This window comes from Leopardus geoffroyi, chromosome D4, assembly GCF_018350155.1.
Source record: "Leopardus geoffroyi isolate Oge1 chromosome D4, O.geoffroyi_Oge1_pat1.0, whole genome shotgun sequence".
Taxonomy (NCBI): Eukaryota; Metazoa; Chordata; class Mammalia; order Carnivora; family Felidae; genus Leopardus; species Leopardus geoffroyi.
In genome coordinates, this window is record NC_059342.1 from 10731187 (window position 1) to 10758429 (window position 27243).

Genomic DNA, 27243 nt, shown 5'->3' on the forward strand with positions numbered 1-27243 from the left:
TCCTATGATTCGCATTCTTGGATGTGGCCTTTCCCAATGACAAGTGTTAAACAGAAGACACATTTGGGGACACTTCCAGGGTTCCTGTGACCTCAGGACAGGAGCTTTTCCTTGGGAACACACAGCTAACATTCTATACACCAGGCACAGAATCCTAGCATCTGCTTGTTTTTATTATCCTAACAGCTTAAGAAAGTGCTAGCGTGTTTACTTGAGCTGTGAAGACAGTCTTCTTCACAAAGGGCGTAGAACTCGCTGACAGAAAGCAAGGAGGGGCAAGGCCAACATACCTGGAGCCCGGCAGCGTTTCATCATCTCCCCCCTGGCCCCTTCCCCGCGGAGCAAAGCCTCTTCCAGCCTGGCCTTGACATCCCTTGACTTCTGCAGGACTTGGGTGCTGACTTTGTCAGAACTCTGTTTTCCCTGGACAGGACAGAGGCAGAAGGATGTTTAGTGTGGTGAGATCTTTGTCCACAGGGAGACCCGTCAAAACACAACACTCCACGGCGAACAGCAGCCATTTGGGACGTGTGTCATATGGAGATGCCGTTTGGGGGATCCTATGGCTGAAATCCTGTGAATGAGAATGGGGTTCTCTCTGCAGAAGGCAGATGTCCTTCCCCGGAGAAACGACCAGATGTAGAATGCAAAGAGGTCACGGATCTTAATACAGAAGAAAGAAAAACTCATGATGTGTCCATTCCCCAAGCAACAGGGGAGCAGTAGTAACAAGGTAGACCTGAACTTGGGAGCTACGAGGCTGGTGACAGGCTGAGCCACCGCACGCTCACCTTGTACTCGAAACACGAGACACAGATGAAGAGGAGATCTAAAATCCTGTTCAGTTGCATGGACGGCAGGTCGGCGATCCACTTCCGGATGAGGGTCTGGTCGGCGTTTTTCATGATCCACAGGAAGCAGATCATGAGGTTCCGGGTCGTGTCGGCATTCAGCATGTTGTATTGTTTGTAGGGCTGCAAGGAGGCAGATGGCGGGATGGACAAGGGAAGGAGTAGAGCAGTGGCAACCCCGAAAGCTTAGGGGATGCTGGTCTCTTAGAACACAGTCTTTGCAATTGTTCCCCGGCTGGGGAGCCGTTCCCAGGAACTGGTCCTTTCCTGGGCTAGGAAGCCGTGTTCCCCGAGCGTACTCAGCAAAGGGGCTCACATGGGGCCATGTCTGAGCCAGACTTCTGGCCACAAACTGGGGGGGCCCTGTGGCTCAGGAGCAGTGTGGTCTGGTGGTCTGCCCCGCCTTGACCAGCACTCCCCCCTCCCCCAACCGCCACCGCCCCGTCTAAATGATACAAAGGGGCTTCTATCCTGCTAAGATTCCACGTATTTCTGCTTCAAGCTCGACACGGGAGCGCTGAACTCAGAGCAGAGAAAAAGACTAGCTAGGCTCCAGAAATATCCCAACTGTTCAAGTGTTAGCTTCTTTGTCAGGGTCCAAAGTACAATATCAAGGTCACGAAGGGCTCAGCAAATGAATCAAATCCCTAATTTCATGGGGTCCTCTCTGCTGGGACTTCAATCATAATCCATGATTTGCTGGGGGTCGGAGGGTAGGGGACGGGGGAGCTCAGGCTATTTGCTTGAATACCTCTGCCCCAAGTGTTCTTTTTAGAGTGCTGAGCATACTTACTTCAACTCATCAAATCAAGACAAAGAACAATATGCGGCCGCAGCCTTGGTTCATGCGGTGTAGCTAATAATCCAGAGGAATGTGACATCGCGTGCTGCGAGTATGTGAGGGAAATGTTGGCTTGGGGATGAATGATAGGGCTTATGAAATTAGCTCAGTTTTTCTGAGTAGGTGACAAGAAGAGATGAAAACCTTAGTGATGACTTCCCAGGGAAGATCCTCTAATGGTGGACTTTGGGCATTTGGGCATTTGCCCCTGGAGGCAAATAACAATGTAAAAGGCAACACCACCTCCGGCAGCGAGCTTTGCTAAGATGCACATTGGAAAGGTGGAGGAGGTCATACAACACGGTATTTCTCAAACCGCAAGACGATGGGTGACGTCAACTCTCAAGTGTCCTTTCTCTTTCTTCTATCCCTGCCCTCCAGCCCTCCCGGGGGTGTCCAGGGGTTCCAGCTTGCTAAAGTGCTGGAGGGAAGCGAGGAAAACCATCCAGCAAAGCAGCCTTAGGTCTATGTAGATGCCACCTTCCCAGGAGGCAACTGAGCGGTGTTCTCTGTGGATGTATACCCCACGTTGAAATGCAAAGTTCAATTAAGCTGGACGAGGCAGCACTGTCACTGTCTGCCGATGGAAGAGTCGGAGCTCATCAAGGGACAGAGACAGATCCCACTTCAAGTAAATCAGACACGGTATTCCTGGAGAAGCCCCTTTTAAGCCCAGAGTCTGTGCAAAAGGACAGAACTATACGACTCCGGGTTTAGGCTCCCTGGGGGCCCCAGAAAAGTTGAAGTCTTTTGCATGAGAAGCCCCCACCCCAAGCACCTGGCCCCCTTTGATCATGTTTTTGGAGGCAGAAATAGTGTGAAGAATAAACACAGAATAAACACAGCTCCAGCCTCCCACCCGAGGGAGCTGTGGTTTGATCCTCTTTGCACTGATCTCAGATATCCCAAGTTCACCTCTTTCCCGGTGTTCTAAACCTTGAACTCAGGCACCATTGAGACTGCCAGAATTTGAACCATCTGCGACTGTGCTGCCTCATCGGCCCCATTTCCCTTCCCGACAGCTAGCTTTACGCGGAGGCCTTTCGGGACGGAGCAGAGGCAGACCTCTCACAGCCTGTTCTATTCTGGGTTCCAGTAGGCAAATATAAGAACACGCCCACCAGAAGACGGGAAAACACACAAAAAATAAACCAGAGAAATGTGCATCAACATACCAGGGAAGAAAGCATTGTTCCACTTGTCTTCAGATTAAAATTATTTCCAGCTATGGCCAGCGCCACATTCTGGTTAATCGCACTGGCTCCTTCTTGTTCTTCATCTGAGCCATTGGCACGATTTTTTCCACTACGGGCATCTGCAGCTGTGGTGAAAACATCATCGCTCTTACCATACGATCTAAGAATTATGCCTCCTGGTACTTTACGCAAGGAGTTGAAAATTTATGCCCGCATAAAAATCTCCACATTTATAATTGCCAAAGCTTGGGAGCAAGCAAGAGATCCTTCAGTAGATGAATGGGTAAATAAACTGGGGTACATCTGAAGGAATATTATTCAGCGCTAAAAAGAAATGAGCTATCAAGTCATGAAAAGAGTTGGAGGATCCTTAAACCCATTCTCCTAAGTGAAAGAAGTCGATCTGAAAAGGCTACATGTGATATGATTCCAACTATATGACACTCTGGAAAAGGCAAAACGGTAGAGACAGAAGAAAGTTCAGTGGTTGCAAGGGACTGGGGAAGCGGGATGGAACAGACTGGGCAGAGCGCGGAGGGATTTTAGGGTAGAGAAACTACGCTGAATGACATCACAATGATGGATACCTATCATTGTTATGTTTGTCCAGATCCATAGAATTTATAACCCCAAGAATGAACCCTAATGTAAACCACGGACTTTGAGTAATTATGAGGTGTCTCTGTAGGCTCATCCGTTGTAACCAATTTACCCCTCTAGTAGGGGATGTTCACAATGGGGGAGGATGTGCACGTGGGGGCAGGGGGCGTATGGGAAGTCTCTGTAATTTCTATTCAGTTTTGCTGGGAACCTAAAGTTGTTATTTTAAAAGTCTTAAACAAACAAACAAACAAACTTTGGTGATGTCAAACCAAAACCACTATTTTCCTGTGTCCCCAACCCACAACCCACCAAGAGACTGATACTTATTCGTCACTGAAGTCAGTACAGTAATTTAAGGCCTGATGGTTCGCATTATTTATCTGCTACAATCTCCAGGAAAAAGCAGGCAGGCTACTTAAAAGAGACGAAATGCCCAGCCCAAGATTCGGCTAGAAACTGATTTTTCAAACTGTAAAAAGAAAGCTCTCATAACACTTTCCTGTGATATAACATTTAAAAAATTTTTCAAGGTTTTTATTTAAATTCCGGTTAGTGTAAAATTAGTCTCGGGTATGTAATAGAATATTTTTTACTCTATTCAAATATTTTAAATAATGACCAAATAGAAAGGAACCTATAATCACAGAACTAATCGGTTCCTTATAAAATAAAAGGCGAATACCACCAATTCAGCAACAATGGATTGAATTCCAAATGTCTGAAATGAATCTTAATTTATCATCCGTAGATAATGTCGACAGGCTTATATTTATACGTAGGTCTAGATGTATGCAACCAAAAGGTTGGTTTTTAAGAACACCACCAAATCACACACAAAGTTTTTGCTTAAGCAGTTCTTTGAAAAGTGTGTTAAAATACTCACAACTGATTGATTCATTAAAAGGTCATATTTTGCTGGACTTGTCAACATCCTAAGTATTTGGACCTTCAATTTTTCAGAAAAATCAGCCTGCAAACAGTATTTCCTTCTGCTAAAATTCTGAAAACAGAACTCACATATTTTTAGAACTCAATTAAAAAAATCATGCCCTATCTGTGCTGAAAGGCAGCTGAGTTTTTAGACAAATGCTGAAATGAATAGCATGTGGCAATTAGGTAAGATCTGATCCTATAGGATGAATTTGAGGATGGTCTTACTTCCCTCACATACGCGATGGGTCAGGTTAGGAAAGATGGAGAGAAGGATACAAACACCTGCCACATAAAATGCTTCTATGGAAGGGCTCTCATTTCATCTTCATCACACCCCTAAGATACAGAATTGTCACCACACTGTCACAGCTGAGGGAAAGGGGAGGGAAGGCCTTGAAAGGTGGAGGAACTTTTCAGAGGTCACATAGGGCAATAAATGGGCTGGAACTTGAATTCACCTGTTTGTTTTTTAAATTGTTTTATGTTTATTTAGTTTTGAGAGAGAGAGAGAGAGAGAGCGAGCGAGCGCATAAGCAGGGGACGGGCCCAGAGATACACACAGAATCCCAAGCAGGCTCCAGGCTCTGAGCTGTCAGCACAGAGCCTGATGCGGGGCTGGAACTCCCAAACCGTGAGATCATGACCTGAGCCGAAGCAGCACTCTTAACCAACTGAGCCACCCAGGTGCCCCACAGCTGTTTCTTTCTTAAAAATTATATTCTTCTTAGTGTATCTAAGGATTCCACATGTAACAGATGCACTATATTACCTCTAATAATGGAATACTTTCACTGTTTTCCCATTTGTCAGCTACATCATTACTGTAAAGGCCAAAGCACACATCCAGAAACCGTTGAGATTTGAAAGGCTCAGGGGCGCCTGGGTGGCTTGGTTGGTTAAGCGTCTGACTTTGGCTCAGGTCATGATCTCACGGTCCGTGAGTTCAAGCCCCGCGTCGGGCTCTGTGCTGACTGCTCAGGGCCTGGAGACTGTTTCAGATTCTGTGTCTCCCTCTCTTTCTGCCCCTTCCCTGCTCATGTTCTCTCTCTGTCTCAAAAATAAATAAACGTTAAAAAAAAAAAAAAAAATTGAAAGGCTCAGAGACCAACTGCTGAAAAGCTCTGATCCAAAGCAACTGATTTAGAAAATTCTCATCAACAAGGAAACTTAGGAGAATGTGTGTAAAAGTGGTTCCCTGCTTTGGGAACAAACAAGCCATAGGTCGGTCTTTCTTTCTTTCTTTCTTTTTAAGATTTTAGTGTTTTTTAAATGTTTATTTTTTGAGAGAGAGTGTGTGTGCATGCACACGAGTGGGGGAGGGGCAGAAAGAGGGAGGCAGAATCTGAAGCAGGCCCAGGCTCTGTGGGGATTCTCTCTCTCCCTCTCTCTGCCCTTCCCCCACTAGTGCTCACTCTCTCTCTCCCTCAATATAAATCGGGCAAGCCTGAGGAGGGCTTGGTTCCATGATATGAACCAAAATCAAGAGCTCTTAACTGACTGAGCCACCCAGGCGCTTTTTTCCTGAAACATTCTTAAGAGAAAAGAGAAGGAATACCTTTATTTCAAGGCATGAGAGCAGTGACCTCCCAAGGGAGTAATTCTGTGAGTATTTCACCCTTTGTGATGTATGTTCTATAAGGTTCATTATACACCAGCAGATGAATGAGTGAATGAATAAAAAAGTTAAAAAAAATTTTTTTAACGTTTATTTTTGAAAGAGAGAGAGGCAGAGCATGAGCAGGGGAGGGGCAGAGAGAGAGGGAGACAGAATCCAAAGCAGGGTCCAGGCTCCGAGCTGGCAGTACAGAGCCTGAAGTGGGGCTCGAACCCACAGACCGTGAGATCATGCCCTGAGCTGAGGTCGGACACTTAAGCAACTGAGCCACCCAGGTGCCCCATGAATAAAAAATAGTTTCTAAATGAAAATAAATACACAGGGCTATGGCCCTTTACAAAAAAAACTTATTGGAACCCCCCCCAAAAAACCCAAACCCCCAAAACAACTTTTAAACCTTTTAAACATAGGTTTAAAAGGTCTTGGGGCGCCTGGGTGGCTCAGTCGGTTAAGTGTCTGACGTCAACTCAGGTCATGATGATCTCCGGGCTCACGAGTTCGAGCCCCGCGTCGGGCTCTGTGCTGACAGCTCACAGCCTGGAGCCTGCTTCAGATTCTGTGTCTCCCTCCTCTCTCTCTGCCCCTCCCCTGCTTGCGTTCTGTCTCTGTCTCTCAAAAATAAATAAACTTTAAAAAAAAAAAAAAAAAAGGTCTGGAGGGCACCGGTGTGGAAAATTGCTCACACAGGCATATTGGCACTAAAGCTCGTAAGAGAAACTTCGTTCCGCTGGGGCATGAGCAGGGGCCCTCCTCAATCCAAAGAAGGAAACAGAGGCATCCTCACCTGTAAAGTCATAGAGTTGCGGCAAAGCATCCAAAATGATGCCAACCAGAGGCAGGTAAAGGGCAGCAATTTTGACCTTCACCTCTGGTTTGACGCAGCGCGGGTCCAGATCATGAGAGCTCAGGAGGCTGTGGACGGCGCTGACCGCTTTCCTTTGCACTTTGCTGATCCTAATGGCGCAACACAGAAGGTCAGAGGTCATGGTGAAGGGAAATGGACCAAGACGCTCTCAAACAGTAAGGAGGGACCAGAACAGCCCTGAGCATTGGGGTGACAATGGGACCAGAACAGCCCTGAGCATTGGGGTGACAATGGGAAAACCAAGCAAAACAGGGTAGACGTGTGTCTAGAATCGAGGGACAGACTGCCTGCATTCTGGTCCTGGGTCTGCTGCTAGCATCATGTGTCAAAGTCCATCATCTTGTAGTATCAGTACGTGATTCCTCTGTATCGTTGGGTAACATTCCACTGCATGGACAGATCACATTTTAATTACCCATTCATCAATTGATGGACATGTGGATTATTTCCACTTTTTGGTTATTATGAATTATGGACACTGCTTTGAATATTTGTGTATAAGTTTCCGGGTGGACATAAGTTTACTTCTCTTGGATATGAATGTACTTCACACCTCAGAGTCGAATTACTGGATTTTATGGTAACTCTATGTGTAACCTTTAGAGGAACAACCAAATTGTTTTCAAGGGTGGCTATGCCATTTTACACCCCTACCAATAGTGTCTGAAGGTTTCATTTTCTCTCTGCCAACACGTGTTATTATTTATCTTTTTTATTATGGCCATCCTAGTGGGTATGAAGGTGCTATGGACTGAATGTGTCCTCCCGGAATTCCTATGGTGAAACCTAATCCTCAGAGTGATGGTCCTAGGAGGCGGGGCCTTTGGGAGATTACGTCATGAGGATGGAACCCTCATGCGTGAGACTAGTGCCCTTAGAATAGAGACCCCAGAGAGCTCCCTGGCCCCTTCTACCATGCGAGAATATAGCAAGAAAATGGCCATCTATGAACTAGGAAGTGGGTCCTCATCAGACTCTGAATCTGCCAGCGTCTTGATGTTGGACTTCCTAGCCTCCGGAACTATGAGAAATAAATTTCTGTTGTTTATAAGCCACCTAGGCTACAGTATTTTTGTTACAGTTGACCCAAGGAACTAAGAGAGAAGGGGTCATGATCTGGCTTTGATGTGCATTTCCCTGATGGCCAACGATGTTGAGTATCTTTTCATGTGTTTGTTGGTCATACCTTCTTTGGAGAAATGTCTATTCTGATCCTTGCCCTTTGAAATATTGAGTTATTTGTCCTTCTGTTATGGAGTTGTAAGATTTAAAAATTACATAACAGGTACAAATCCCTTATTAGATCTACATTTTGCAAATATTTTCCTCCCATTCTGTGCATTGCCTTTTCATTTCCTTGATGATGTCCTTTATGTCGCGCAAGTTCTCACTTTAGCGAAGTCTAGCTTAGCTATTTTTTTTTTTTTTCCTTTTGTCGTGCCCACTTCTGGTGGCAGATCTCCTTCTGGTGCCTGATCCTATTTCGTGGAGATTACCCATGTGACTTCATCTAAGAGTTTTGCAGCATCAGCACTCACATTTAGGTCTGATCATTTTGAGTTAACCTCTGCACAGGGTATGACATGGAGGGCCCGACGTCATTCTTTTGCACGTGGACACCCACTGGTCCCAGTGGCGTCTGTCGGAAACATGACTCTTTCCGCCATTGAATTATCTGGGCACCCTTGTCAAAAACCAATCGACTATAAATGTGAAGATATATTCCTGAACCCTTAATTCAATTGCACTGATCTCTATGTCTATCTTTGTGTCAGAACCGCACAGTCATTACTACTATTGTTTTGTGGTAGGTTTTGAAATCAGGAAAGGTGAGTCCTTCAATTGTGTTCTTTTTCAAGATTGTTTGGGCTACACTGGGTCCCTTGAACTTCATATGAATTTTTAGGGTTGGCTTGTCAGTATCTGCAAAGAAGCCAGCTGGAATTCTGAGTGGGGTTACGCTGAACTTGTAGATCAGTTCGGGGAGTAACGCCGTCTTAACAACACTGAATCTCCTAATCCATGAATATGTCATGCCTCTCTGCTTTGTTTAGATCTTTTTATTTCTTTCTAAAGTGTCTTAGAGTTTTTGGCATACAGGTCTTGTACTTCTTTTGGTAAAAAATTTAGTCCTAAGATTTTATTATTTTTTGATGCCATTTTTAATGGAGTTGTTTTCTTAATTTCATTCCACATTGTTCATCACAAGTATATGGAAATATAATTGATTTTTGTATATTGATCTTGTACCTTGCAACCTTGCTGAACACATTTAGTATGTTTAATAGGTTTTTAATGGCTTCCATAGGATTTTCTTTTCTTTTTTTTTAAAGTTTATTATTATTTTGACAGAGAAGGGGAGAGAGAGAGGGAGGGATGGAGAGAGAGGGAGAGAGAGAACCCCAAGCAAGCTCCATGCTGTTAGTGCAAGCTGGGCAAGGGCAGAGAGAGAATCCCAAGCAGGGTCCATGCTCCATGTGGGGCCTGACACGGGGCTCAACACTGGGCTCAATCTCACGTACCATGAGATCATGACCTGACCCGAAATCAAGAGTTGGACACTTAACCAACTGAGTCACCCAAGCGCCTCGTAGGATTTTCTATAAACAAATCATGGTATCTGTGGACGAAGATAGTTTTACTTCTTCCTTCCCAATATGGGCGCCTTTATTTCACTGTCTTGCCTAATTGCCCTGGATAGGGCTTTCGAAACAACAACGAATAAAATAGAAGTGGCAAGAGTGGTCATTCCTATCTTGTTCCTGGTCTTACAGGGAAAGCAATCAGCCTTTCACTAACAAGTATGATGCTAGCTGTGGGTTTTTCACAGATGCCCTTTACCAGGGTTGAGGACATTCTGTTATATTCCTATATGATTTGTTGATTTTTTTTTTTTCAGAAAAAGGTATTGGATTTTATCAAATGCTTTCTCTTCATCTATTGAGATGATTGACTGGGTTTTGACCTTTATTCCACGCATACAGTATATTATATCAATTGATTTTCAGATGTTAAACCAATCTTGTGTTCCCAGGGTAAATCATACTTAGCTACCGTGTATAATCCTTTTTATACATTGTTGAATTCAGGTTTTCAGTGTTTTGTTGAGGATAATCATATCTACAGTCATATCAGTCTTTGGTTTGCTTTTGGTATCAGGGTAATGCTGGCCTCATAGAATGAGTTGGAAAGTGTTCTCTCTCCTGAAGAGCATGTGAAGGACCTAGCACAGAGATGCTAGATAATTTCCACATGCTTGAGGAACATTGTGGATTGAATGATGTGTAGATATTTGTGGGCACCCCCAGGTAAAGGGGGTTCTAGGGAGACCCCTTAGAAACTGGAGCCGTGGCCCCTTTCAGAAGCCCAGATACTGAGATGTATCTAGGGCCCTTACCCTTGAGATGGGCAGGTTGTTGGTGAGTCTGTTAATTGTCTTGGCAGCAAAAGGCAGTACTAATCAAGAGGAAGTATTGTTAGACCATGAGATTTTTCTGAGGTTTCAGCCCACGTGGCAAAGTCACTAATAAGTATGTGACAGTATTTCTAAGGACTTTCCAGGGGAGCAACTGACAACCCAGAAATCAGGGATTATTTGTTGCTAAAGGAGAAACACTCTTAATTAGCTACCTTCTGGGGGGTAGAAAAGGTACCGTGTGTATGTGTGTGTGTGTGTGTGTGTGTGTGTGTGTGTGTGCGTGTTTGAAGAATGTTCCTATTTGACTGAACATAATTATAAGATGACCTCTGAACATACTCTACTCTTTTGCTAGTAAAATAACGGCCACAATTTTATAAAGAATCAAAATAGATGTCAGGGCCGTTTCCCTAGACATCTCACTGGAAGGGACATGGAAAACAGAAACTACTAAAGACTCCTTTCAGAAATCACTCCTATTAAAGGACAATTAGATGTAGATCATGTAGATCAATCCTATTAAAGGGCAATTAAGAAAAAAATGTGTGTGTGTGTGTGTGTGTGTGTGTGTGTATCTGTAAACTAAGGTGATTTTCTTTGTGTTCAAACCTCATTCTCAGCACCTTATAGGTCAGGGCACTTTGTGTTGCTTTGAAAATTTATGTTAATTATAGGGTAGAAAGTTCTACCGGGAAAATAGAGAGGAGTTTAGTTAGGTTGGGCGAAGACGGTGAGATTGAAGCTCTCGAAGGAGGCGCTCAGGACCTGAATTCCTGAAAAGAGGCAGGATTTAGAGTGAAGACCATTCAGTTTCCCATACTGGCCTCCTGGGAGGCAGGGACAGACATTCACTTGGGTAATATTGTTATGGACAAAGCACTTAGGATATGTTTGTGATTTTGCAGTTGCACAAGCTTGAAGGTGCTCCCTTCAAGTCACTGTTTCCTTCCTTAAATCACAAGCACTTAGAGAGAACTTGAAAACTGCCCATTAGACAAAAATCCGTAACATCTAGCATGCTGCCACCAATCAGCAGACTGTATTCCAGAAACTCCTTTAGCATAGGAAGGAAGAAGGGAGGAGCAGTAGGAAGGGGTTTTCCAGAGAGGGCGATGGTGTGCTATGGGAGCGTGGGCCCTGGGAGAGCACTCAGGAAACCAGGGCTCTAGATTTGGTTTTGTAATGTAACTTTGGGCAAGTTCCTTCAATTCTTCGCACCTAACCTGAACATCGAAAGAGCTGAGCCCAAATTATTTTCCAGTCCTAACGATCTGAGTCCCTGAATGGCGAGATTTACGGAGCCGGGGAGTTTTGGCTGTTTGGGGCACTGGTGTATCTCTGATCGACTCTACACGCCCCAGAGTAGGCATTTGCTAACTACTGAATGGGATGCATAATATTTTGGAAGGCATTGTCTCCTTTTGTGCCATCGGGCGGACGGTGGTTTTCTAATCCTATAGCTTATGGAGCACAGGGAGAGAAGGGAGAAGGGGTGGTCTGTCTCCGGCCCTGTCCATAGACTTTTAAGACTAGATACTCCGACATGCCCCTGGGTGATCAGGCTTCTAAGAGGTGAAAGGATTTACAAGCCCTGGGCCTGAGGCATCTCTTCCCTTGTGGGCAGGCCTCCCTGCAAGAAACTTAATCTGGACACTGGGTAACTGCCTTCCCATCAGCGGCCACTTCTTCAATGTCAATATCAAGCAAGCAGCATCTTGCTGCTGCCTCCGTGTGTACGCAGATCACCCGGGGCACGTCTCATAAATGTCTTTGTTCCTGAGGAGTTCACTAATCAGAGCATCCCCAGGAAGTCTGCTGTATTAGAATTGGGAAATTCTTCTCAATGAATCAGTGGCTGAAAAAAGGACGTTTTGTGGCTTCTCTCTGTCCCTCAGGGCTTTCCACTTTTCCTATCCAGCACCATTTTCTCAACACGTGAATGTTTCTACTCTTCAGAACTGGTGAATGGTAGGGTTTTTCCGCCAAGTCGGAGAGGTTGGACGGCAAACTTGAGTAAGGAGGGGTTTTTTGTGTGTGGGTTTTTGGCTTCGTATTCCAATCGGAATGTCAGAAACATACCCTTCCCCCTCAGCATCGAGGGCGGCAGCCAGTTCAGTAAAGAGAAGTCCGGTGAGGAAGTGCTGCTGGCGGTACTCGGGAGTCAGATCAAACATGCTGGCAATCTTCTGGTCCTGGAAACTGGAGCAGGAGCTTGAGTTCTGCACAAATGCAAGGAGCAGTTCTTTGAGTCACAAGAACGATCTGGGGCCTCTGGGTGGCTCAGTCGGTTAAGCGCCTGACTCTCGATTTGGGCTCAGGTCATGATCTCACGGTTCGTGAGTTCGAGCCCCGCGTCGGGCTCTGTGCTGACAGTGCAGAGCCTGCTTGGGAATCCCTGTCTCTCTCCGTCCCCTCCTCTCCCCTTCTCCCCCACCTCTCTCTCTGCCCCCCCCCACTCACGTGCACACCGTCTCACGCTCTCGCTCTTTCTCTCTCAACACAAATAAATTAATTAAAAAAAATAAAAAGAAACAAATGAACAAAATCGCAACAGCCAGCGTTTACGGAGCCATGCTGCCACGAGTCTTTGCAAGCGCTGTCCAGTGCGTTCCCCACCTGACGGATGAGGAAACGGAGCTGCCCGTAGAGTGGTCACTTTGCTTTCCCCTCCCACAAACAGGGAGCTGCCAATTGGGAGAGATGAGAATAAAGCAGCCAGGGTCTCTCACGAAACGACCAGTACTCCGTTCCCCACCCCAGATCGAAAGTGAAGATTCAAGTCCCAGGACACCACGTGGACAGGGAACCGGCAACGGAATCCAAGGCTGTGGCTTCGAGCAGGCAATTCCGTTGAGACTTACAAGTCCCAGGCAATTCCCGCGCTCTCCCGGGGGCGCACTTTCTACTGCACCAAGGGCATCTGACGTGTCCCTGGAAATCCTTTGCTGCCGGTGGGACTGGCCTGGCCGCTGGCTGGGCTTACTAACTCCCCGGGGCGGTCAGAAGGGAAACGTGGCAGAAGACCCGGGGCAAATTTAGCACATGGGGAATTGCTGCTATAAGTCACGTCTCCCCCAGTTCATGATGAGATGGTGACGTCGTTAACAAGTGGCTCATAGCACTTGGCATAAATGGCTAAGTTTTATTTTTTTTTTTTTAATTAGTAAGACCAACCTTCACCTTTGTTGTTGGCATCAAGGAATACCTAACAGAAATAGAACGCAATATTGAGAAATCTTGTCTGCTGCTCTGAGCCACTGATTTGTCACCAATAAATGGAATGTGATTGTGAAATGGTATTTCCTTAAAGTTTTTTTCTAGAGGGCACTAGTCCCTTGACAAATCTATGGAGGGGGGAAGAAAGGTTTTTAGTAGTTAAGTCACTTTGGGAATCAGTGCTTATGAAATATTTTTCTTCTCCACCCCTTGGGTATTTATAATTTACAGCAACAAGTTACAGACTTGTGGGTAGCCGACCGCAAAACAAACAAAACCACAACCAAAAACCTGTTAATACAGGGTCTCTAAAACTTAATTGACTCTGGAGCTCTGTATGTGCATAATGCTCCTTAACATCTGGTTGACCCTGGGGCCCACTGAACCTCACCTGTGAGATACTGTTCCACAAAGAAAGATTGGCCATGTCAGTCAAAGCCTTGTCTCTAAATATGACACAGGTGTTATTTATTTATTTAGTTTTGGCTGATAGAGAGTAAGACTCATTAGAAAATACACTCCCTATAAAAAGAATGCTTGATCAGTTTATGACAAGGTCTTCTTAGTGCTTTAAGAACTAAATTATTGGAGTCTGATTCAAGATGGACTCAACTTGTGCTGAACTCCATTTCCTAAGAGTATCAACAGAAAATTCTAGGATAGCTCAAAGATATAATACCCATGTCAAAAACCGCTATTTGATCATTATGGAATTAATATAAAGGAATATGCCATTTCATAAATCTTAGGGTTCTGGAGTTTAGGAAAAGGAAAGTGAGCAGAGAAGACGGTCAGCCTCAAGTGGAAAGACAACTAATGCCAGACAAAGGAAGCTATGTGACTTTTCTACGAATTTCCAGATTTCCGTAGCGCGTACGAATTCCTCACTCTTCCTTACCCCAGCAGAGACCCTTGAGCCTAGGAAGGAACCAGTCACGCAGCTTGTAAATGATCAGTTACATGGTACAACTTCGGGTACCATACTTGTGTGTCTCCGGATCGAGCAAGCCGGTGTGAACAGCTCCATTTTTCTTTTCATTAACAAGACCAACCTTTATAGGAATAAATGACTAGTTCAATGAAATAGCTTGAGGAATTCTTTCAGGGATTACCTGGGAAGAGATGGAGAGGCAGGGGGACGCTGGCGCAGTATCGGCATTCATAAAGAAGAGGTTCAGATTGAGGTAATGCTCGTGGCTGCAGAGGATTCTCAGAAACTCCAGCCTCATGGAAATGAGCATCGGAAGGTTGTTGAGCTTGGCCGACAGCTGGGAGGAAAAACGAAAACAGCAAAGATGTGTTTATGACAAGGTAAATGGAGTTGAAGTTGGCAGAGGCAAAAACCTCCCTTCTCCCCGGATTAAGACAATCAACTTAATAAAAATTCATGGGACTTGGGCGCCTGGGTGGCTCAGTCGGTTAAGTGTCCAACTTCGGCTCAGGTCACGATCTTGTGGTTCGTGAGTTTGAGCCCCATGTCGGGCTCTGTGCTGACGGCTCAGAGCCTGGAGCCTGCTTTGGATTCTGTGTCTTCCTCCCTCTCTGCCCCTCCCCTGCTCATGCTCCCCTCCGCCAACAGTAAATACACATTTAAAAAATTAAAAAAAAATAATGGGACAGTGCAACAGAGGGAAAGTTGTGTATCACAGGGAGGCCCACTGAGTTTTCATGCATACTCTTCCCCTTAATAATTCTAGCCTAGCAGCTGTCCAAAATGTGGATTCTTGACCTGACCCCCACACTTGTCAAATCTACAACACCGTGGCAAACCTGTGTTGCAAATAATCTGGATGTATGTCTTCTGTGTAACATAACATCACTCATTTCACAAAAAGGCCACTTTGTCTGAAGAACTAAATGAAAGGAGTTGACCCCATATGGGGCCGCACAAAACCCCTGGAATATGACTGGATGACTCTCATGCCACTACTGTTCTTTTGTAGTTTCTCATTAAAGGCCCCAATGGGGAGTTCTCAGACCCGTTCCCCACATAAAGGCATCCTATTATTGAAGAAAGGATGTAGCCCCTGCAAAAAAAAAAGCTGAGGAGTTTGCCCCAAAGTAAGAGAGGAGGAAGTGGAGGAAAAAGAAGAAGCTGGGACGTTTCTGAGGAAGTGTTCCCTTAAACAGACAAACCATGAAAAGCACAGCTAATGAGGATCGTCAACAATACTGTCATAACACCGTATGGTGACAGGAGACCGTGTTTGTGGTGAGCACTGCCTAATGTACAGAACTGTTGGATCAATACGTTGTATACCTGAAACTAATATAACACTCCACGTTAATTTTATCGCAACTTAAAAAATTAAGATGAAAACAACACCAACGAGCCATGAAATAATCAATGAAAAGCTGACACCAGGGACAATATGGAAGAGATCCCTTGCTTCCCTCAGGGAGAGGGACCAGTGAGGACCCAGACTCCATGGGCTGTGACTCAGAGGCAGCTTCTTTGAAGACAAAGTAGGGAAAGGATGGACCTGATAGACCTTGAGCCTCTCCATACGTATCACCATCAACACCCTCGGGCCCCCGCACGGGAAACCAAGCATCTCATCCGCGTGAACGGACATGCCTTCTCTTCTTGCACTTTCAGAGTGGTTTCATAAATGGTATCATTTAAGGAGCAACATATTTTCAACCATTTTAGGAGAAGCCATTGGGCGGTGGGTCATCCATTTTGCCTATAGGATCAATCGGTCTGTAGCTAGACATTTACTGGAAACAAAGGAATACCATTACGGATTGCGTAAAAAATAAAACATGACTGGGAGGTGCCTGGGTGGCTCAGTTGGTTGAGCTTCCGGCTTCGGCTCCGGTCATGATCTCATGGTTTGTGAGTTCGAGCCCCACGTTGGGCTCTGTGCTGACAGCTTGGAGCCGGGAGCCTGCTTTGGATTCTGTGTCTCCCTCTGTCTCTGCTCCTCCCCTGCTCGTGCTCTGTCTCTCTCTCTCTTTCTCTCAAAAATAAATAAACATCAAAAAATAAAACATGACTTTTGTGTGAACACAAGTTACCAGAACCTATACTCTTTGTCACTGTGTCTTGCTGGCTGACTTTGCACTCATGGATTCACCAGTAAACTGGACTGATTAGAACTTGATCTTATGCCCCTCACTGGTCACTCACCAAGAGTTGTTGGGTCAAATTAGTCAGAGCTTGAAAGCATAAGATATTTGTCCTTGAAAGAAGCCCGCAGTATAGGTATCTTAAAAAGCTCCCTTGAGATTTCATTAAAGACAGAAATTTCAAAAATAATTTTGGTGATATTTAGAAAAGAGCAAGGTGCCATTCCAGAAACATCTTCCCCAAAGGTCAGGACCCGCAGTGGTAGCCTCAGTGGCACTACCCAAGGATGGGTATTAAGTTAGTGGCACGTTGAAAGTGACATCAAGGGAGTGAAAAACTAGATTTGTCTATCGTTAGTGACTATTAATAAAAGGCTAAGATCATACCCATTGTCACAAGGTCTATAAATGGCAGAAAACGTGATAGGATGTTTGAATCAGGCTATGTAAAATGACAAAACCAGAGGACTTTGGAAGAATAAAAACTTGCCTCAGGTATGATGTTCATCCTCTATCTAGATAACTGGGGTCAATGGAGTAAATCACCATTGACTGCGTCAGTGACCACTTTAGGCCTGAGGGCCACGTTAATTGTACTAAGCAACACCCACAGATATCACTGGCAAACAGAGCACAGAGCGAAAATGTTAAAGCCTGGATAAATCTAATCCAACTCTGTCTTTTGGCCAATAAGGAAGCCACTCATGTAAAAGTTAAGGTCCCCAGATCGCAGAGGAATTTAACGGCACCACTGGGATAAGAACACCGGCCTACAGATTCTGACTCGAAGGCTCTCTGGCAGCTGAGACAGAAAAGAGGAAGAAAAAGAGGGTAAATGAGAAGCACGCCTTACCTTAAAAGCGAAGGAAAAGACGGAAAAGAGAAAGAGAGAAGAAAGGGAAGCAAAAGAGAAAATCATAAAGTGCGTTTGCAGAGCGGGCAGACATCTCCTTTGGAGTGCCTCCTTTGCCTTCTGGTAATGAAAGCTGCCCACGTGTCACAAAGATTCTCTCTTTCACCAAACTCGAGTCAGGCTCCTCTGAGCTCTTTTGCAAATAGGCCTGCCCTTGGACGTGTCGTAGAGAGCTCGATTTCAGCAAAGATCTTCCTGAGTCAATTTAGCCAGAGTCTCCCAGCCTCAGTATCTGACCACCTTGATATCTCACTGACTTCCCCAACCCTCATCCCTCACCAGCCCCCTGGCCTGCCTTCACCCAGAATCCTGTCAGGTTGGTTTAGCCAGAATCCCCCTCACTCCTGATATTCCTGCTTATTAATTTCCCCCCCACTAATCCCCCTACTCTGCTCCCTGGCTCTAAATTCCCACTTTTCCTTATTGTATTTAGAGTTGAGCCCCATCTCCTGTACTGTAAAATCCCATTGCAATGGTCCCCACACTTATATAGATGGTCCTGAATAAAAGTCTGCCTTAGTGTTTCACAAGAGTCATGAAAAATTCTTTCTTAAACAGCAGCTAACCTTGGGCCTACCATGGTATTCTAGTATCTGCTTTCTATATGTCCAACTTCAAGTTTTGAAAAAGGTATTAGCTTATATTTGCAAGTCATCCAGTGACCTGTTTTGAAAACCAGATTGATTTATATTGGCAATTCCTCTGATGACCCATAACCCTAAACATGGGGGTGGCAGAGAGGAATGGCGTAGTCCTTCACCCCTCCGTGCTGGTGGAATCTGGAACGGAAGATCCATGTAGGGTCAGGAGACCGGGCTGCACAAGATGTCGGTGCTCTGAGCATTTTGCGGTTTCCTTAGGATTCTCTTTTTATAGGCGGGTTTCCTTATTAGGAGTTCCTTTAGAAAAGTCAGGGTCTATTTTCGGGAGTTGGGGAAGATCCTTTTATATTGCAAATGAGGAAGTGAGCCCCAGAGAAGTTGAGTGAATTACTCAGCATCATGAAGAGATTAACCACAGAAAGCAAAGCCTGATAGAACAGAGTGATGAGTCCGCTGTAGCCTGGAGTTAGGCAAGACTGGGTTTACCAACCAGGGTCTTTCCAACCAACAAGTTATACGACACAGCTTTCTCATTTGCAAAATGTAGAGGACACCTTGCAAGGATTAAAGATACTAGTTCCAGCAGATGCTCAGCACGGTGCCTGGTTCACAGGAAGAAGGCAGCCGTGGTGACGGTGCTGGTGCTGGTGGAGGGGGTGGGTGGCAGTGGCGATGGGAGTCACAGGTGGCGACAGTGCTGGTGGGTAGTGGTCACAGTGGCAGTGACAGCGGTCGTGGTGGGTAGAGGAGGAATGCGGAAGGAAAGGAGGAGCCACAACAGCAACCACTTGCAGGACACCTGCTGGGACAATTTAGGGGGACAGCGAACAAAAGAATCCTCCTTAAACGTCTGAGGAGAGGGCTGTGGTAAGATGCTCCTGGGGCATGAGACATTTGCTTTGCGCTCAGTGAGGTCTGGGCTCTTTGGCAGATTCCATCAGGGTTCTTTAACGTCCGAATTCCACAGCCACATTTTAATGAATTACCCTAATATGTGAAAAGAGACCCCATGCTTTGAATTCTAGACCTGGTCTAAGAGCGAATGCCGCGGTCACACGATTTCTGGTAAATGTTGCAGTGAAGAAGACCATAGCACCAACAGCCCTCGAGTCTCACACATGACCTTGTTGGCCCCTTCGGGTTGGCAAACGCTCCAGGAGTCCGTGCGGACCAGTGTGTCTAGTGAAGCCCGGAAGACAAATGACCAGAAAGCCCACAATGCACAGGAGTCAAGCTGTCTAACCTGGCAGGGAGCATGACAGCATACCACGGCAGTGACCACAGCACTGGAGGAGAAGGAGCCAGAAACAACACGGCTAGGTCTGTGGGACACTCACCTGGTTGCAATAGTGTTTGATGAGGTTAAATACGAAGCCACGATCCATGAGCGACAGAAGGTCATACAAGAAGAAAGCCAGGCTGATGTTCATCTTTTCTGCCTGCTCGTTTTCCTTAAAAACAAACCAACACGTGAATCATTTTGCGGTAAGCCCCGATCATGACCAACCGAGTGCCTGGTAGGGAGGCTGGGACACACAGGTCCTACCGTGTCCCTGGGGGAGACACTGACACTGGGCAAAGCTGGTGACCCGGCAAAATTGTGGCAAAATACAAGTTAGCCCTTAACGGGTGCCAGGAGTGTTGGGCTGAATCAAGCAATTCTTTATTCACTGTTAATATTTAGGTACATTTCCTTCTATTCCTTTTTTTCCTACATGTGTATGTACATAATTGAGTTCAGTCTCTATAGACAATGTTGGGCCTTGCATTTTTTTCGTTCAACATTGTACCACGAACCTTTCCCTGCATTTTTAACATTTCTTCAAAACTAGTTTTTAATGGTTGTCTCGTATTTCTCCACGTGGCTCCACCATAAATTATTTGATTCTTGTAACTCTTGTCTTGGCAAAACGAACTTGAAACATACCCACTATCTTCAGCGAGACAAGTTGTTAATTTATAAGGGTTGTCGAGAAAATCTCATCAGGATAAAGAATTGGTTTTTACCTCAGGAATGTTTTCTTTTTCTCCAATTAGGCAACATTCCCAGCCCAAGAGAGGTCAGAGTTACACACGGTAGAGTGACCTCTTGCATGAAATGAGACGAGGGCTTTTGTTGTGGTTACTTCTCGGTGCTCATATTTTTGACATCTTACAGCACTTCAGAGTAAGTGGGGATTCACTTTTTCACGTTTACGTCCCTTTATTCTCAGAATGAGAAATCAGTGTTCTCTGCCTCTAGTGAAAATGCGATTTGGAAATAGTTTCCTTTGGTTATGACGGGCACTTTGCAAACTCAGGCCAAGCTGAGCAGACACTGGGATGGACAGAAACCTGACACAGAGGAGTTTCCACAGTATCTTTGAGTGGTAAGTTCTCCGGCTCCAGCCGTCCCGCACAGGGGCCACTCCTGGGCAGTTGACGTAACTGTCTGACTATTCTGGGCTTGGAATCATCGGTCCTGGCCTCGCTGCTGGCTGTGTGGCTTTTGGAAAATCTTTCAGTCTCACTGAGGCTCCTCATCCGTGTCTGACAACACGGAGACTCCACTGCTGGGCTCAGAAAGTCTGCCGCGAGAAATAACCGAACGGAAATCTTCTCCTGAGCACTTCCTACTATATAAATCCTTAATAACGATAAAGGTATTAATGATGACCACTGCTGCCTCAAATTTTAGAGCTGCCTTCTAAAATTGTTCTACTTCCGGGGGCACCTGGGTGGCCTAGTTGGTTGAGCGTCCGACTTCGGCTCAGGTCATGGTCTTGCAGTTTGTGGGTTCGAGCCCCGCGTTGGGCTCTGTGCTAACGAACAGCTCAGAGCCTGGAGCCTGCCTCAGATTGTGTATCTCTCTCTCTCTCTATCCGCCCCCCTCCCCACCCCGCATGCATGTTTTGCCTCTCTCTGTCTCTCAAAAATAAACAAATGTTAAAAAAAAAAACTTTAAAATTGTTCTACTTCGTTTTATTTATTTTTAAACTTTCTATTTTGGACTAATTCCAAATACAAAGAACTGCTATATGCTCTTTAACTGATTTATCAATACTTCACATTCTGCTATATTAGCTTTACCATTCTCTTCATATAAATATATGTATATATATATATATAAAACAATTTTTTTCAGAGTTCTTTGAGAGTAGGCTATAAAAATCATGCCCATTACGCCATAATACTTCAAGAGGTATTTTCTAAGAACTAGAATATTCTGCCCATATCTATTCCCCCCAATACCACTCCAGGGTCCCATCCAGTATAACTATACTGAGTTGTCATATTTAGTCACATTTAAATTACTGTCTTAAGAGGACGCTTTTCCCTGCTAATGAAAATACAAGATGCTCAAGGTAAAAGATTGAGAGAATAAAGAATAAAAGGCCCAGTTACCTTCTGAGGTTTCACTAGAAGGGCTGCAGTCTCCGAGGTGACCACATTCACAATAGTCGTTATGTCATCTTTGAAACGGTCGGAAAAGCGAGTCCTCCGAAAATTGTCGCGTTTGTCCATGTTATGTACATACTGGGCCATGCTTTTCACCTGCAGAGGGGGTGGGGGAAATGTCAACACAGAAACGGGTGACCTGCTTCTATGCTGTGGAAAAGGGGGAAGGACTCGAAGGAAGGCTCCTTAACGGCGGACTTTCCAATGCTTGATCTGCACTGGTGGTTGCCCAAGCAGACTCTGGACAAAAAATGCTCCTGATGCACAGAAGGTTACCATGGTGGCAGGAGGTGGGAAGGATGTCCTCTTCTTGACCCCAAGTCAAGGGGCTTCCTTCTCGCAGCTCACCAAGCCAGGGAACTTCATTCTTTAGCTGCAGTGCTAGAAGACTCCCCTGCTCTCAACTGCCTACGGGAAGGCAGACACAGATTGGGCTCCCGTGGCCACTCGGGATGATGGATCTCAACACATTACACAAGAGGAACTGTGTATGATACTGTCTTTGAGGTGAACTGAAGTCACCTCTGTCCCCAAAACTACAATAAGGAGAAGAAGGAAGAGATGATCCCCTTGGGTTTCAAGTTGAAACTGGGAGTAGAGTTTTCTAGAAACAATTCTATATTATGCTACGCAGAAACTTAGCCGCTATTTGGAACGGCATCTCTAAGATAAGTTATGTTTTGAGTTCAATAAGGCTAGCTGGTTTTATATATCTTTTTTAAAAAATACTTAATCGTATACTTAAAAATGCGTATTAAGAATGTGTGTTCTGATAAAAACCTGTGTGTCTGCTGGTGATTGCCTGTATTATGATTAGTACAATACCAGCACCATGTCTACCACAATTTAAAATGAAGATCATGGGGCCCCTGAGTGGCTCAGTCGGCTGGGCGTCCGACTTCGGCTCAGGGCATGATCTCACAGTTTGTGAGTTCGAGCCCCACATCGGGCTCTGTGCTGACAGCTCGGAGCCTGGAGCCTGCTTCGGGTTCTGTGCCTCCCTCTCTCTCTGCCCCTACCCTGCTCGTGCTCTGTCTCTGTCTCAAAAGTAAATAAACATTAAAAAACATTTGTAAAAAATGACGATCATGATTTGTTTTTTGCATTTCTTCCCAAGGCCCGGAGATTCGTGGGTCAATACGGGCCCCCTTGACACCCCCAGAAGTCGTGTCTGGTCCTCGTTGGAAGTTGCTTAGGGCTAGCGGGGACATTCTGATGGGCAAGGCTGGGAGTTCTTACCCTAGGATGGCTACCCTCAGAGGTCATTTCTGTGAATGTGCCCAGGCTAGTCAGAGAGTCCTTGCGAAAAAGAAATGGCCCCGGGAGTTAACCGCCCCCACCTCCCTGAAGATGACGCCCTGGGTCAGAGCTGCAAGAAGGGGGGACAAAGACAGTTGTATGGGAAAATGTGTTCCAGTCCCAAGGGCCACAAGGGAGGACTCTCAGGCACTACCAGCAGATTTCTGTTTCTAAGAATGCAGGACCAACAACTTTCATTAGCACCGAGACAAGCAGAGATAAAAAAACAAAGAGAAGGTATTCTCTTCAATAAGAAGAGAATAAGAGACAGGCTGTGTGTGTTTTATGTTTTCAGAGAATACCAGGGCCAGCTTGAGGAAGCCCTACAGACTTAAAATCCTAGAGCCCAGCGTAAGAACCATGGATTCTCTTCCCTGCAGGGTCCTGCTTGGTTCAGGGCGCACGGAGGTGTCTGTACCCCCAGAGTCTCACACACTTGGTGGGAGGGAGGACCAGAATGAGAGGTAGGCACTGGACCTCATTCTTGTCTGACAGCTGCGTCTCTCCCACGTTGCTCCTAACAAAGGACCTGGGAAGACAAGGCCTCTTTGTCTGAGCTGCCCCGATCCTGATTTTCTTCTGGCTAACTCACCCTGGGGCACCAGGCTTTTAGAACTCACTGTTATATCCGGCTCCTGCCTGCTGGGCTTGGCCACCCTACCACCAGTAAATAATTCTCACAATTCCGTACTTTCAACTGATGGCCTCTTTCCAGACTGTAAGTAACTTGCCAGCTACTGTGTCCTTGGGCTCTGCACAGAAGAACAACCACTGGAAACGCCAGTGGATGCTCGGTCTGTTATTTGCAGGTGGGGTAAGGCAGGAAAATACGATCCCCCATAGTGGTCTTCATGACCCATGCACAGCAGGGGTGCCTCTAAAGAACCCGCTGGTGCAAAACTTCATGTTGTGAGTAAACTAGGTCACCCATTGACCTGTGGGTCCCCAAAGTCTGGCCCAGCGGTTTCTCAAGGGACACAGGGATTTGTTCATTAGCAAGTGTGAAACTGGCCCCAGGCTTGTGTTCAACACTCGGCTGCCACAGTGGCTGTTCGGTAATGCTCGGGCATTAATGCAACTGAAGGGTGTTAAATGGCCAGCGTTGTTGGCCGAGTCTGAGGAGACGGTCCTTTCTTCCTCCTCAGGCTTCTTAGGAAAAAAAAAAAAAAAAAAAAAAAAAGTTTTTGGTTTTTAAATAGCTTCCTGAGCATCCATGAGGCAAATGCACACGCAATGCATGCTGGACTAGATGTCCTGTCTGAGTCTGGGATCCGTTTCCTTGTAAAGTTCTGGCAAAGTTTCCATTTGCCTCCACTCCGGCACCTACATCCATTGCTTGGTGTTCTACGTCAGTCTCTGAACCTTGGCAAGCTGATCTCTACGGACTATGTCTCTCAGGCCTCCTTGTCCTTGGGCTTCTGCTTGGAGTTGGCTAATGGGAGGGGACCAGCAGGGAATCAGTGAGGGAGAGGACACGAAGGTCCTGTTATATGTCCACTCTGCTGACCTCATCGGGGCCGCGGCAAGCTTCTGCTCGTGGGGACATTTCTGTAGGAATCCAGCTCCTGTCATGGGGACCCTCTGCTCTGTCTCAGCTTTGTCTTAAGTCCCAGTTGCACTGTTCCCGGCCCTCGATCCTTCAGAGCCAGATGAAGACTCCTCTCTCCATGCCTTGCCAACCCCATGTGCTCACACCTGGCCCAGTCGCTTTGATGAGTGCTTCCCTGTGAGGGCTTCTGAGAGATGCCAAGGCCGTCCTACTGGGACCCTGACACACTTTGGTTACAACACCCAGAGCCCCGGGTAAGAGCAGCGTCTTGGGTGATCTGCCTGTGGACCAACCGCTTCCATTGGCTCAGATTGGCAGGAGATTTCTTCCCAACTCCCTCCTCTGTTTACCATCAGGGACTCCTAGAGGGAAGGAGGGCTAGCAACTTTAGCTTCCGCTTCCTCTCCCAGGGCCACAGAGTCCTAGTCAATAAATGTGCAAGATCAAAAGCAAATTTCACCTGTTCCATGGTTCTCTGGAACCGTAGTTCCCTGCAGTTCTCCATAGCTCCCTGCAGTTAAGGGCAGTAAAGGGGTACAGACGAAGCCTTTGGCTGACCCGCAGAGCCCTCCTTATGGCCACCACAGTTCCTGCAACACCATCTATAAACTGGGGGTGAGAGCAAACTCTGGCCTCCAGGCTGTTCGAGGACTAAATGAGACAATGCTTAAAACGGTGCCCGGCGCATAGCTGGGAAGATGCACACTACATTTCGGATGGGATTATTTTTCCCTCCTCAGGGATGCCAGCAGTTACAGGATTAGAGGAAGGACAGTCATTGTGACACCTTCCGAGAATACAGACGGAGCTCTAAGATGCCAGGTGGAGCCACTGAGCCCTCAAAAGGCTGAGTCCATTCTGGCCGGGCATGGGAGAAGCAGTGTATTCAAGGTGACTTCTGAATATAAAAGTGTCGCATGCGATTAGTACATTAGGCTAAGGAAGCGTTTTGTAACTTTGAGCTTCCAAGGAGAGGCAAAGTGGCAAGGGGACTGACGTTGGACGAGAGCCCTTGAGTCTCTGGCCCTCGGGGGCTGAGCGGGCTGGGCAAACCCTGCTTCAGTCTTCGTGTCCTGTGTGTGCAATGGGGATGACTCCCCAGGGTACTTCTCACACACAGGTCTTTACTGGGGTTTCAAGGACGTATTAAGGAGCCCTTAGGGCTGCTACTGGAACCCTGACATAGCAGAGTTTGAGAACCTCATCAGAGTTTTGGCTCTCCGGTCTCACAATTGTGCTTATAATATGTAACTACTAAATAATATCTAAGAATGACTAGGTGACATGTGTGTGTACATATGTGTGCGTGTGTATGCGTAAATGACGTGAGATATTTTTTAACGGGGATACCTTGGGACTTGGTTTGTTTGAGATTCCACAACATCAGATTTCGCTTTTCCTACCCGACTTTTCACGTGCCATCTGATAGATGAATTCGGTTTAAGATTATCTGCATGAATTGTGTACAGATGGACGATGACCCGAGTGAATCTCCTTCACGTGGAGAAACTTGACGGCGAGTGGGGTGAGTACAGGGACGTACAGGAATGGCATGTTGGTGTTGATGCTTCTCACGCCTCAAGAGGGTTTTAAGGCCAGTTCATTTGCTGCCAGAGCACAGAGCTCGTGTCTCAGGGCTGACGTTGTTGCTACAAGACTTGGAGGCTGTGGCCGCCCACCTTAATGAACTTGGCTTTTAGAACGGGAAACTGTGGTGCCGGCTGGGTACGAAGACCCTCGGCTCTGTCGACGCCTCGCGGGGCAGGGATGGTGTGGACTAGTGGATCTTCAGGGGTGCTCACAAGTCCCCCAGGGAGACAGGTTAATGTGCACTCCTGGGGTCCTCCTCTCCTTACCTCATTCAGTAGTCCTAGGGAGGGTCTCTAGAATCTGCTTCATTTTTACTAAACACCCCCCGGGGAGATTCTGTTGTAAGAATTCCAGACTGTGCCTTGAAAAGATGCCTCTCAAGCAAACACCCTTCCCCAGCTAGGGGTCGGGACTCAGTGAAAAGCTCAAAGATTTGAATCCTGGATGTTTTTGTGGCACGGGCTGACTTCCTTTTAACCCGACTGCACATCTCTTCTCATTTCCTCCCCAGGATGACTTTTATTTTTGTTTCCTTTGACCCCTTGTTGTCTAATATCGATCCTATTATTCAGTACTGTTCCCTTTTTCTTAGGCTTGAACTTACATAGATAAACTAGAGCTCAGGGGGAAATCCTACCCTCTCTCTCTTAAAACAAAGATTACTGACTTAATGTCACAGCGGAAAGAACCCAGTGACTATAAAGCTAACTCTATCACTAAATCCTAATCCACTCCTAACCCTAATCCCTGAGATTGTCTGTATATACATTTTTATGTACAATTGACTCTTGAACAACATGGGTTTGAACGGCGAGGGTCCACTTACATGCGGATTTTTTTTTTTTTTTTGATAAGTACAATACAGTCCTGTAAACGTATTTCCTCTTCTTCATGATTGCTTAACATTTTTTCTTTTCTCCAGCCTACTTTATTGTATGAATACAGTATATGACACACATAACGTATGAAACATGCACTGTTTATGTTACTGGTAAGGCTTCCCGCCAACAGGAGGCTCTTAGTTAAGTCGTGGGGGGAGTCAAAGTTATATCTGAATTTTCATCTTGGGGGGGATGGCGTTCCTCTCCCCTACAGTGTTCACGAGTCAGCTGTGGTTGGTATCTATGCTTGTATCCCTTTTTCATTTAACATCATATCAAAATTTATCTCCATTTATCAACATTGATAAGCCGGATATTCTTAGTTGCTTTCTTTTCCCTTCCAGTAATGATTCAAAAACTG

General features: G+C 45.9%; 1 protein-coding gene across 7 annotated transcripts in view; it reads right to left on the bottom strand.

Moving 5' to 3' along the window:
- Positions 1-27243, bottom strand: part of DOCK8 (dedicator of cytokinesis 8) — a 229527-nt gene that overhangs the window by 41857 nt on the left and 160427 nt on the right. For all 7 annotated transcript variants that reach the window (XM_045469434.1, XM_045469433.1, XM_045469432.1 and 4 more), the window contains 8 exons: positions 21510-21659; positions 19463-19576; positions 14651-14806; positions 12402-12541; positions 6824-6993; positions 2868-3013; positions 792-974; positions 291-423 (listed from right to left, as the gene is read on the bottom strand). In XM_045469434.1, coding sequence (XP_045325390.1) covers positions 291-423; positions 792-974; positions 2868-3013; positions 6824-6993; positions 12402-12541; positions 14651-14806; positions 19463-19576; positions 21510-21659 — 1192 coding nt within the window. The remainder of the gene's footprint in view (positions 1-290; positions 424-791; positions 975-2867; positions 3014-6823; positions 6994-12401; positions 12542-14650; positions 14807-19462; positions 19577-21509; positions 21660-27243) is intronic.